At 36.5% G+C, this 14,133-nt stretch overlaps 1 protein-coding gene across 1 annotated transcript in view; it reads left to right on the top strand.

Moving 5' to 3' along the window:
• The first annotated feature begins 1,243 nt into the window (after window positions 1–1,243).
• LOC108966631 (putative uncharacterized protein DDB_G0277255) overlaps window positions 1,244–14,133 on the top strand; it is a 28,275-nt gene continuing 15,385 nt past the window's right edge. Inside the window, exons 1-2 of the mRNA XM_018929633.1 lie at window positions 1,244–1,429; window positions 13,627–13,672. Of these exons, the coding sequence (XP_018785178.1) occupies window positions 1,398–1,429; window positions 13,627–13,672 (78 nt within the window). The 5' untranslated portion in view covers window positions 1,244–1,397. The remainder of the gene's footprint in view (window positions 1,430–13,626; window positions 13,673–14,133) is intronic.

A 14,133-nucleotide genomic window follows, 5' to 3' on the forward strand; every position in this document is an offset into this window, starting at 1 on the left:
TAAAATATAATAAAAAATATTGAAAATATAAAATATATATGTATTTTCAACAATTTTAAAATATTGCAGAAAAATAAAAAAGAACTATATAAGTTCGTAGGTGCTGCGTGCACTCGGCGCGAACGTGAAAAGCACGTGTGTGGCAAATAGCTAATGCGCGACAAACTGTACCAACAACAATAAAAGGCGCTTTTTTACTTAGCATTTTTTATCATTAAGTGATAAAAAGCCAAGAGCTGCGCGCTAGCCATGCCGCAGCTATCAACGCGCGGCGATCAGCGTTATTTGGGGCGTTGCTTTGTAAGACAATAGTGTAGTAAATGCACTTATGTCATATACATATATACATATAAAATATATAAGTAAAACCAAAAAAATATAAAAAGCCACAAAAAACAAAGCGCAGGTGAGAAAACTCAAAAACAAAAAAGCGCAAAAACACAAACTAAAAATGCTTTTGCTTACACTTGCACTGCTGCGCACCACTACACACGCGCGCACCAGCACTCCAGACCTATCGAGCGCCTGTTGTACTTATCTGATAAATATTTTGTTTGCCGCTGTGTTGCTTTTATTGTCTAGTTATTTATTAATGTGTACTTGCAATTAACGTTTTTTGCTTTTGTTTTTGTATTTCACCTGTTTTCTGTGTGTGCTTTTTTTTATTTTCTTTTTTTTTATAATCTTTGCTTTTGCTTAGGGGTGTTCCTCGACGCCCGCCGAATGCCTTAACACCGTAGCGCCGTGACTGCGCTTGTCGTCGGTAAGCGTGTGCTCGCCTATACTCGTACTATTTGCCAATTAGGCCTTTACTTCAAATCGTTGAATTTAGTGCGATTTCGGCACTCGCGCCCTACCTATCTAACGTCAAAAACGCGCTGTGATACGCGCATAGCCATGAAACAGCATAGTCAGCACGTTTAGCGGTTGTTCTCTCATTCGACGCGCGACGACAGTGAATATTTTGTGAACTTACGCGTTCTACTATGTTTTCGTCTGATGGCAAATTTTGTAGACGATCTTTAAGATTTCATACGATAACAGTGCTTCGGTGCCATATGTTGAATAGAATGTGGCATGATTGTCATTCTGATTGATTTGTGATGTTTTTGTGATCGTGACGGACTTTCAAGCTTAAGCGCTTGATTGATAAACCCAATAAATATATAGTGATCAGTATTGTGATGCTTAATTGCGAAATCCCTGTAAATATATAGTGATCATGGTTGTGATTTTCCACTTGATAATGAGCTCGATATCTACGCTATTTTACGCTTGGACGCTATTGAGTTTGTGTTTAAGAATTGTTGATGATTTGTGAGGATTTCATTCATTCGGAAGAAAAAAAATAAGTTAGCAAGAAAAAAAAAAACACGATCAGGTTGAGACCTGATCATATGCGTGGAATACGGATTTTACCGCGAAGAATGTAAGTAAGCATGCGAATCTGTGGTCAAATATTCTTTTCGAAACAAAGTCATCTAAAAATTTCTTTCAAACTTCTCGAAGATTATGAGGTATTTGTAAATTGAGGCTGACATTGTCATCCTATAAAATTCATACATCGTGGCCTTGTTGCCCAGCATAGTAGTTCCTCGCTCTTGAATTTCGAGTGTTTGAGTCTAATATGCTTTGCTCATGGCCAAATAGTTATCGTCCAGTGATAAGTGAAAAGCGTGTTGTTTCGGGCACAAACAAATTTACAAATTTGTTTTCTGTTTTTTGTTATTCTAGTAATTGTTGCCAGGCCCCTTGTTGCCCACGGTTATAAAAAGTGGTTAAGACAGTAGCCAATAAATATTGGATGTAGCACTTGTTGCTAAGTCCAATTTAGTTCAATTTTGGGGAATGCTCGAGATCATTAATGATCACCTTTGAAATTATTTAGCATAAGTACAATGCCTGAAGTTTTAATAGTGTTGTGAAATACCACGTTGGTGAGCTAAGCTAAGGACCCGGCACCAAATAGCGCAGTTCTCTTAACGATTTTCTAGTAACAATTTTTTAATAAGTTCTTAGTGTTTTAGTAAATTGAGGAATATATTTTTTATGCATTTATATATAAGCTTTAAAATACTGTGCCAGCTTCTTGTGCAAAATGCCGGTTCTGCGACAGGAAGCCTGAATTTCCAGAACTCCTTCTAATTGATTGCATAACAGTCTGCAGATGCAAAATAAAGATGCTTGGATCCACGTTTCTAAATATGGATAACACGATCGAAAGCGGGCGAACCATTGTTGTGCTATACGAACTGATACATGATCTTACGAAGAAGCACGCTTCCAGCAGAGAATATTAATGAACATTACTCAGTTATCATAAGCTCTCAAACTGTTACGTTAAACACTTTGCTCACGATTCTCTGCACTTACAAGTGTGTGACATAATTTTTACATCCTTTCAGCTTCCGCCATCCATGTTTTCGCTCGAGCATTGTCGTGTTCGCTCGTGTTGTCATTGCGCGCAAATATTTGCATAAATTCACAAAACGCATTTGAGGCAGTGTCACAACATGCAAGTTTACTTACGGTAATGAGTTGACTAAATGCGAAACAATAACGCACGTAACTTTTTGTTACACAAATTCGCACTTTGGTCCAGGTAAGTGGGCACTGTTGGACTGAAGAGGCGCGCATTTCCCGCACATTTTGTGTTTATTAAGATTTCCAAAATAAAATAACACTTGAAAAACGACGCGCCTCTTTGTAGAGAGACACTTCAAAAAAAATTAGTGTGAGTACGAGAGGGAGGGTGGCGCGCATAAAGTGCCAGTTTTGGGCGAAGGGTGTTACATTCAAAACCACATACAACGAAAAGCGCATAACTTGCAACAACAGCGCGCCTAAAGGCGTTGTAATACATTGTTGTAAAGTAAGCAACAACGAAATTGCAACAATGCAAAGCAGGCTACAAAGCGCTTGCTAACAACTAGGTGAATGCGCGCTCCGTGTTAGGGTGTTAAAACATAAAATACAACAACTTATGCGCTCGGCCGACATGCATTAACAATAGCAACCCTTAAACAGCAAAGGTGCGAGCGCAGAGCTGGCTAAAATGCAAGTTATAGTTGCTGAGACAGTGCCGTGCGTTAGAAAAGGCATAAGCGCTAGTTTATTGCGCACAAAAGGCGTAAAAATGAAAAGTTGCAAAAAAGGCAAAAACTTTTTTGTTTTCGCTACTCAACACTTTGCACATTATTGGCACTAGCATGCAAGTATGCGCGCCTGTAAGTGTGCTTAAGTGCATGCTTGTTAGTGCAAAGATTGCATTGAGTGCGCATCTTATGTTAGGGGATGTGCAGCAAAACGCGCGGCGTAGTGTTGCGGCGGTGCATGCATATGCTGGCAATATGATAATGCACCCCTCCTGCAGCGCTGGTGAAAAAGTGCATTAATTTTCATTATACAAAACCACCCACTTTAAGCGCGCACAAAAAACATAATGAAATGAGCGTAAACTAAAAAAAAAAACCATGTGGCAGGCAGTACTATGGCCAAATATGATAGTGTGCCACTTGGCGGTGGCGCACCAGGGAAGGGTGCGCGCCCTGCATACGTGCTGCTTACATTGCAATGTGTTTTTATTTTTGTTGTAGCGAGCGGAAATGCGAATTAAGTGCACATACTTTAGTGACTACAGTGGGAAACGGCTGTTAAGCAACTGAGTAGCGCGCGCTTGCTGCTTAAGTGAGTGCAACATGCAACGCGTGACATTTAACAGGCGCGATCGCTTGGCGCACACACTCCGTTACGAAATTGCACACTTCCCATACTTCTCATTTGTTGCGCGCTATATAACGGCGTAAAGAGAAAGTGAAAACGCGGAAAATTTTGGTTAGCGCCAGCTTCGTTGCGTTGCGCGCAAGGATCTACACACCGCGCGCCAACTGCCTATGCAACAGTAGCACATACCCAATTATTATCCGATTACATGATTGATAAACGCGAAATTTATTACTTTTTTGGGAAGCAGCTTACATGCGCTCACAGGATTATCTCATTTTCCATACAACGCACCCTTTTCGAAACCTATGCGTCGCGCTTTTCCGCCACTTTTCCAGCATTCTACATAGTTTTCGCGTGTAGTGCAACGAGTTTTTTATGCTTTGCTAATGGTTTTATGTGACAGCGCATTAATTATGCTGTTTGCTTTTTATTTTTGAGCCCGTGAGGGTAGCTGCCGCTATTTTTACAGATTTTTTTTTCACTTTTCACTCAGCGCCAGTGGTTGTTAGCACTAAATAAATGTTGTATTTAATTTTCTTTTTGTTATTTTAAATTGCGATTTGTGCGCGCTGTGTAAGCCTTTGGAAAATGTGGCACTGTGTAAAACCCGATACTAGACGGGACGCACGTGTCATCAATCAATACATTTTGGCTGACGATTTTTTATAGTAAGCATATTGCCTATAGATTGCAATTTGATTAGAGTTGAGTTGGGTGAAAACCGCAGCGCGTTTGTGCCTATTGTTGGAAAGTGTTGTGTTACCGCGGGTAGCGCTGAAGGCACCAAAAATGATTAAAACTGTGCCGCTGAGCAGATTAGCGGATTTTATTGTGGGAAAAGGGGTAGTGAGTATTGTTTTTGTCAAAAGTGGAAATGCCTAATTGAAAACAAATTTATATAGACATAAACGATTTAATAGAAACTACTCGTTATAAAATTTGAGCTTTGGTTATAAACTGGTTATACATTGGTTATATATTGGTTATATATTGGTTACATTTGCGGAAGGCTTATGATACGTATACATATGTAATATTACGAATATAGTTAATCGTAAGCAATAAAAACTCAAATTTGAGTTTGGGTTATAAAATGGTTATGTATTGGTTATATTTGACAGCGGTAGGTTAAAATTTTATGATACATATGTCTATGTACGTAGTAAATCGTAAGCAACAAAAACTTAAATTTGAGTTTTGGTTGGTTGGTTATATATCGGTTACATATTGGTTATATATGACAGTGGAAACTGAAAATTTTATGATACACAAATATAATATGATGTAATCGTAAGCAATAAAAACCTCAATTTTGATTGTTTTGCTGAAACGTAGTTTTGCATTTCAGCTGACGATACAAATAATTTATTTTTCAAAAGCAGAAAAAACAGAAGTGTTTTTAGCACTTACATATCTTCCATTTTTACATACCAATCAAGTCACACAGTTTAACAAACCATATGGCAACACCACGTCAACGTGCAATTGCCTTTCTGGCATTTTGGGTCGTTCAACTGTTAAATTAGCGCTGAGCGCTTGAAACAAAAGTCAACAACAGTGAAATGTGACAAATTGAAGAGTAAAAGGAGCGTAAAATCGCAACTTCTATGACAAATATTGACACTTGACGTTGCAAGCGATGTCGTTATGTCATGTATTTTTTGCTGCTTTTATGCTTGCATTGCAATGACAGAGCACGAGGGCGCAAAAGTGTGCAAATGTCACAATTTAAAGCAGACAAATGACGCTAACAGGACTTTAAACACCACAGAAGCGTCATTATATGCTTAAAGTAAAGAAAGAGTGAAATAAAATGAAATAAAAAATATGAAAATAAATAATGCAAAAAATAGACATAAACTCGTGTTGCACAAGCTTTACTTCATCGCAATCAAACAGAGAGGCACTCAGTTAACCATAGATTCCACTCAAACCACTCACACATATATTCAAACGATGTTTGTACAACTCGGCAACAACTTTTTTTATTTCCTGTGCGCTTTTGCCATTTCTTTCATTGTTGCTGATTAACTTCCGATTATCGTTCGGCTTTCTACCTACAGTCATACTACATTAGAATCCCTTGTGGCTTTGTCTCCCAAGTTGCTATTCCAGAAAACACTGTTGTACTATATATTGTGTACATTGCTGCTTCGCCACTGACACACAGGCAGTTGCGTGTGCTTATTTGCGAAACCTCAAATGTCCATTGGCGTATTTGTTTGTGGAAGAATTCTTCATATGGTTGGCATGAAAAGCCGCAGGCGCGTCTGCGTTGTGATGGCAAAAAAAAAAAAAATTGGTAAACGAGCTTCACGTGACACGCTCATACGAGCGCACATACGAAACATATACACAGGCATATGCACATAGCACACATATGGAACACACATACATGCATGTGTGTGTGCCTGCAATATTTGTATGTGTGCTTAACTTTAACCTTTTTCTACGCCTTGTACTTTTTCTTATAATTCTTTAATGCAGCATTCTTTTATGCCGCACATTTATTGTTATCTCGCATACCAACGCACTTCTTCAACTTGGCTGCTTTGCTTGCAGTCAACAGTTTACTTCACAATTCGTTTGTTCAACAATATTATTATGTGCTTTTGTCGAGCTTTCGAGTCCTTTTCACGCTGCCTTATGCGCTCACTGCTTCTTTTCAAAGCGCGACGCCTTTCTTTGTATTATTTTTTCTTTTCTTTTTTCTGATTTGTTTTGCTTCTGCGCTATGCTCGCTTGAAGTTATAATTGGATGATGTAAAACTGTTTATATATTTCAAACTGGATGCCTGCTTTCTAAGCGCGCTGCGGCCAGCAGTTGCGCCTTAGCTGAGCRCTTTAATGATACTTTAAAATGGTTAATATTAAACTTTATGGAATCGCAAAAGACCACGACTGGTCTTTGCGTGGCTTATTGGCCTACCAGATTTATCTAACCTAATCTAAGATAACCTATGGAAGGGTTAGTTTTTCACAAAATATTCGTGCTTTATTGGCATACCAGATATACTTAACTAATCTATAAAAGACTTAGTTTTCACAAAATTAAATTTAGATTTATATAACTAACATATAGAACAGTTCGTTTTTCACAAATTTTAATAATTATATATTACTTCTAACAATTTTCAAATATTTTATTAACATTAATCGCAATTAGCATTCATTTCCCCCTCCCACATGCCATAAATACTCTTAGGTAATAAATTTCAAAGTCAACTATTGCCCCTTAGTGTCGCCTCTACACCTGGGTGGCGGCTGCATAGACAGCACGTACGGAATTCTTTAACGAACTTGACGTCACTAAGTGACACGCTGACGGAATACTTGAAGAGCTGTTGTAGTCTCAGCAAACGCTAGCTACATATATACATATGTATATACCATAAAGAATGGAAAAATGTGAGAAACAAACAATCAAATACATGAACGAACTATAGACGGGTGAATAAGAATCGAAGCAGAGGCACCAAAGCAGTAGTCGCACAAAACGAATGTCAACAAATAAAACTAGAAGCTTTGACAACTAAAAAACACATGTATATTAGAATAAGAACAACTGCAAAACGTGAGCAACATAACAGGGTGGATTTCCATAATGAGCTATATAATGTCTAAGCAGTCAGCTAACTCCTTGAAAAGTGATTTAAGTCGCTGCTGAGAAAAGGTACGCGGACGGTAGCCGAAACACCAATAATAAGCAATAGTTGGAACATTTAGACAAAAACAGTATAGCGGACAGACTGCTTAATATGCCGAGCGAATGTAAGTGGTGGTGTTTACAATAAAGTTCAATAATGTACGGAGCGCATAGAGAGATTGTAAATCTTCAAACGTAAACTGAATTTTTATGAGAGCGACATATAGAAGCATCAAAAAGTAGGCTTAGTGAGGCGCGTAAAGAAAATCTGCTAAGCAAGCGTATCAAATATTTGAAGCTTGAAGTGAGTCATGCATATAGTATATAGATATATGTGTTTGTGGTATATTTCCATATGCCATAATGGAAACTTAGAGAAATGGCGTGAAGTAAAGCAGCAGCGCAAGAGTAAACCCACTTTGTGTGCGCTTTGGAGCTATGCTACGCCCAGACTGTGGTAATTACATACGCCTAGAAATACAATATAAGAAACAAACAGTTAAAAGGATTATGTGCAGTGCAGTGAAAACAAGCGGGTCACATAGGTCAGTAGTAGTAAAGCACATAAAGCCGAAAGAAAACAAGCAAGGCGAGAGAAAAAATACAAAAGCTACGAAACACAAGCTGAGCAGCGCTAAACTTTGTAGAACATTTGAAAATGATAGGGTTCATGTCAAGACATAGCAAAATGGCTAACCGAACGAGACGGTTACCATATCGAATTACCAGGCAAGCTGAAGCTATCAATTGGCATTCTGAGAAGCTAAACTGCGAGGCAGCAGACCGTAGAGGGTAGTTAGTTGTTTGAAGGAAAAGTAGAAAAAGATTTTTTTCGCACATTTTATGTGTACGAGTGTGTGTGTGTGTGTGCGCGCTTAATTTCCCTGCAGACTGACACATAGCTAGCGACTAGGAAGTTAAGCAATGAGTGATTTGTGCCAAAAACCGCAAGTCGGCAATGCCAAATGGCAGTTGTGGTACAAAAAACAAACTTTACAGGCGCTCAATGCTAGAAATTATCCTTCGAAAAATTGAAAAAAAAGTATAGAACACAAGTAGTACAATACAAAAAATGTGTGCTGTGTGCCAAAACTATTTCAGTACGCTAACCGCACTAATACACACACATATATGTACATGTCTTCATTGCGCCACATGTGTCAGGATGTGTGCGTTGGCGCGCCTTGCTGTTGCGAAGGACGTGCGGCGTAGAGACACATTATTTGTGCAAAGTTGAAGGCTCTCATTTGTGCTTTTGGCTTGCAGGCCATGTGTGCTCGAATTTACTGGCGCATTGCCCATTAAGCGTACAAGGTAATCATTACACATATCCTTGCAGTTGAATTTAAAGCGCGCTGTGCTTGTGTATGGCAGGCATGTGATTTATTCTGCGCTCTCTAGAAATTGCTTTATATAACACAAATTTTGAAAAAAAAAAAAACATAAATACAAACGAAAATCTTTTAATGGATTTTGCTTGTACGCCGCTTTGATTGCAATCTACACTGAGTATGGCTGAAGCCGCATTCAAATTAAATGTGCCTTCGAAAACTAATAAATCTCCAGTTTTTGTGACTGCAAGTCGCCAACTTGTTTGTGCTTGCAACACCACATATAATTGCATTTCTACTGCTATCAGCCTTAATGTTAATCATACTGCGGTGATACTTCTAACAAGCGTCTGCAACTGTGTGCGTGTCTTTGATACACTTTTTTTCAATGAAAAAGAACGCGAAGAACGCCGACTAGACGCTGTATTCGCGCGCTGCTCACCAAACTTAAATCAACTTCCATTTTTTAACTTTTTTAAGCTTTTTTTTTTCTTTAAAATATACTACTCTCTCGCCCCGACACCTCGCGTGTTGCACAAAAAGTTCTAAAACTTTGGCTTACCTTCTTAGTTTTCGACTGCTTCAATGTCAGCGCTGGCGTAGGCAAGCGGCATTTCTTCTTCGCCGTCTCGCTTCCGTTTCGCATAGCACTTCACACTTTTTTCTTGGTATTTTCTCGCACTTTCGGCTCTTTTATTGATTTTTGTACCAACATTTGCAGTGTGAGTTGCAATAATTTTGTGGTTCACGCTTACCTTTGGCGAATTTTCACTTTTTCAAACCGAACTGGCAGCGTGGAAGAGGCAAATCGAAAAAAAAAACTGTAAGAATTTTGCCATATCTTGAAATCACATAAATAAAAAAGTCTCCCGCTAAGGCAGACGTCTTTGACACACGGCGCAAATACCTTGCCGAGCGCGCTTAAGCATTGCTAATGCAGTTGCAAACACGCACACACATTCACTCATACCACATACACATATTCATGTACATTTTGCTATATTTTTATTTGTGTATTTGCCCTCTGGGCACTATACTACCTCATCCGCAAGTACATTTTACGGCTGCTTCACCTTGAGCAGCGCACGTCCGTTAGCAGGGCAACTAACCTACCCTACCACCACCGGCTCGTAGCTGCGCGGCAGCGTCGTCTTTTACGTGCGTTGCAACCCTCGCAGCATGCTACGCTTTCTAACGCTGGACGTTGCGCCTATGCCGTGCGTTTTGAAAGGGCTCTAGTGTATGAGCAAGCGAATGTGGTCTGTTGCTTTGCGCTGCTAAGCTGAAATCAATGACCTTTGCAGCGATTATTTTTTTTTTTGCTTATTTTATATTTAGTGCGAGTTCTGCACAACTCGGTGGAAGATTCTTTGCACGTGCTGTTTTGATTCTTGATTGCTTTTTTTTTTTGCCGAAAAGAGAGGGTACGCTCTCAAAAATATATGAAGAGGAAGTGTCTGTTAATTTTAAAGGATTTTTTAAGGCACACTGAGATCTTAAACTGCAATTTTTACACGAAATTTTGTCTCAATTTTTAATTTTTATTGTTTAAATATTTAGTGAGTGGCGTTACATTATTTGAGGCCATTCTATCCAAAATTTACATTCCAAAAACCGATTTTTCGTAAAAACTTTTTTTTTAATTCTTTCGTAAAAACATTTTTTTGTACAAAAATCGAAGAACACAAATCGAGGCAAAATCTTTTTTTCGTAGAAACATTTTAAAAAACTTTGGAAAAAAATGTTTTCTAAAAAATCAAGCTTCAAAATTACTTTTTCTTAATTTTTTCTTAAAAAATCGTAAAAAATATTGTTTCTAAAACGTGCAAGTTAAAAAATATTTGTTCTTTATTTATTTGTAAAAAAAACATTTTTCTTAAAAAAATTCGTAAAAAATATTTTTTCTAAAAAAAATAATTGCTTAAAAGATTTATTAAAATATTTTTTCTTAAAAAAATGTTCCGTGAAAACATTTTTCTTAAACAAATTGTCAAAAAAAATTTTTTTCCTAAAAACTCAGGCGAAAAATAGTTTTTCTTCTGTTTTACGTAAAAAAACGGTCTTCTTAAAAAAAAAAATCGTAAAAAATATACTTTCTAAAAAATTTAAGCTAAAAAATAGTTTTTATTTTTATAAACAAATATATTATTCAAATTGGCAACTACTTATATTAATTTATTTTTAATAAAAAAGTCCGTGAAGATCCCCCTCCAAATCACATTTAAACCCTTCCAATCGCGCTTATAAAGCGTTTACGGCAATTTGCCACTTGTAGCAACCTAGAAAATGTCGAAACTATTTCAATAGCAGCAACATGCAACAAAAAATATAAAACAAAAGTAATCAGCATATTGCAGCAATATAATAGCAATGGCTAAAAAATGAAAGTCATGAGGCACAGAGATTAAAATGTGTTGCTGGCGAAAACAAAAGATTTCAATCGATATCATTAACACGAGCCCCTAGGCACACACGGCAAATGCACTGCATACAAACAAAGCTACACGTATGTGTTTGTAAAATTGTCTACTGTGTGTATGTGTGTGACATTGCTGCCACATTTGGTCAATCTTCGGCCTGTCAGGCGACAAGTGTGGCATTCAACAAAGCATGCTTTTTCATGATTTATGGTGCACAAAAAAATATTTTTTTTTTATAGAAAATGCATTTTTGTATAACACTCGAGACATTGGCAACATTTTTCACACTTAATTACAATAATGAGTGTGTAGGAAAAAACAACAAATACAGGCATACAATAAAAAAGACCAAAAAACTGGTATAAGAGGTTAATGAAATGTGGCAGCGGACACTTAATATTGTGGAAAAATTTAAATGACAATGAGCGATTAAAGTGGCAGTGAAAAATGAGGCTAAAAATTAAGATGCATAAAATATTGTTGTGAACAAAAAAGATGATTATTTTAATGTGTTGCTACTTGCTGGCATTTTTGTGCTACCCGCCACTTGAAAAGGCGAAATAATCTAAAGCTTTTATTTTTTATGCCGGAAATCGCGCGAATACACAACAAATGCAGCATGTATTTGTTGTAAATGAGTAAACGCACTCGAAAAGCAATTTGACAGTTCGAGTGCAGCGAAGTTTGAGTGCTAACTGTCAATAGTGGCACGTTGAAAAACGATTGAGAATAAAAAGCTAACTGTTAAGTGCTGCTCAGTAAGCGATTGCACAAGCGGAAGTGTCAATAGTTCCAAGTAATTTGAGGAAGCGCTGCGAAATTAAAGGAAATTAAAAATTGAAATGAATTGCGCGAAATGGGTGGGGAAAGCGAGCGGAGCAAAGTATGCAGTTGAAGAAAAAATTATAAAACTTGACGCTGGTGCTTGCTTATGTAAAAGTAACTTTCGCAGAGACGGTAACTTAGTTGAAATGCCAGGAAAGCTTGCTATAAATAACTGAAAAAGCAAAAAATGTGAGCAAAATAGTTTACAATAACATATCATAGCCTTTAGCGCTGCTTTCCAAATGTCTGATTAGCAGTCATCTGTTAATCCACCAAACCATGACTTTTTATTTTGGCGAATAACCTTTTTGTAACATATTCAATGTCTGCTTAGCAGTTATTCGCCAGTTAAGTTCTGATTAACTTAACCAAGACTTCTAATTTCGGCTAGTAACCGTTGTTTAACATATAAAAGCATTTAGGTCCACTTAATCAATGCCTGGTTAGCATCCATCTGTCAGTTAAGTTCTGGTTAACTTAACCAAGACTTCTAATTTCGGCTAGTAACCGTTGTTTAACATATAAAAGCATTCAGGGCCACTTAATCAGTGCCTGGTTAGCATCCATCTGTCAGTTAAGTTCTGGTTAACTTAACCAAGACTCTTTATTTTGGTGAAACACCTTTTTTAACATATAAATGACTTTAGCGCCACTTTCTCAATATTTGGTTAGTAATCATCCGTCGTTTAAGTTCTGGTTAACTTAACCAAGACTCTTGATTTCCGCAAATAACTTTTTTTTAAGCATACGAAAACCTTTAGCGCCGCTTTCTCAAAGTGTGGTTAGCAGCTATCTGGCAGCTAAGTTTAGATCAACTTAACCAAGACACTTTATTTCGACGAATAATCTTTTTTTAACCAGAATATCACTGGCATAAGGCTGCTAACCAGATATTGAAACGCCCTTAGTATTTTCTGCAGGTTACCTAGTTTTCACGAATATTTAGCCATGCCTCGAATAACCTTTCAATTACTATATAACACAGCACATAATACACCCACATACATAGCAGTAATAAGTAGCCTTGTCATCGCGCATATTACTCATATACAGTATACGGATAAATATTTGCATATTAAAAACAGACAAACGGTTATTTATGACCTTTTATAATTTACGATTTATGAAAATTTCAAGTCGTAAATTCCTATTTAGCCTTATGACACAATACGAAAGCAAAAAGAAAACAAGAAAATAGTAAAAAATGCTGCTTTCGAAGTCAAAATATTTTCGAGTGCGCTTACTAGACACTAGTTTTTTGTTTTCTTAAAGTAGTGAAGTCGTAAGCAAGCGTAAGCAATTAATTATACAGTAACTCAATTTCCTCCCGCGCTCCCTTTCTCCACCACATACACTTCAACAGTAAAGTATTTAAACAAAAATATGAAAAAAAATATACTGAGCTCACGACTTTTTTTTAAAAAATTATTTAATTGTTTTCTATGCTTCAAAGTTTAGGAAATTTCCTACACGCAGTCCCACACACATATATATAAAGTGATATATGAAATATATACTAGTGAGTGTGGGTTGTTTGTAGCAAACGCAGTTTGAAATATCGTATTCACTTAAGTATTTGAAAAAGTATAGTTCGTAGAAGTGTTTGTTATTTTATGATTTATGCAAATTTGTTATTATAAAATTTTTAATGACTATATTTATTTTTGTTTGATTACAGGTTACCCCAGTTAACGCTCAATGCCAAGAATACTATTTTACTTATGGTGAGTAAACGATTAAAGCGCCTAAAAGGCAGTATATAGTACATACGATGTAAATAATATTAAGTATAATTTAAATAATATATAAATATAAATAAGTGAGCAAAATATACACATTAAATAATAATTTACGCTAAATAAATTGTTTTAAAGATTGAGCGTGAAAAAAAGAGATAAATAAAATATGGAAAAAGAATTTCATGAGAGTTCAACAGCATACGAGTAGAAGTACATAGGTTTTAGTTTTATGTGAAAAAAAAAATTTTTTTTTGAAAGAAATTATGCATTGTTTTGGAAGATTTTATGAGTTTTTTTCTTAATTGATTATATATGAAAAAATCAAGCATTTTCCAAGAAAACAAAATTAAGTTTTAACTGGAAATAAAGCTTTTTTAAATTAATTGCATGTTTTCGAAACATATATAAAATTTAAAAAATGTTTCATTTATAATATTTTCCAAAAT

This window comes from Bactrocera latifrons, unplaced genomic scaffold, assembly GCF_001853355.1.
Source record: "Bactrocera latifrons isolate USDA-ARS-PBARC rearing strain unplaced genomic scaffold, ASM185335v1 scaffold_168, whole genome shotgun sequence".
Taxonomy (NCBI): Eukaryota; Metazoa; Arthropoda; class Insecta; order Diptera; family Tephritidae; genus Bactrocera; species Bactrocera latifrons.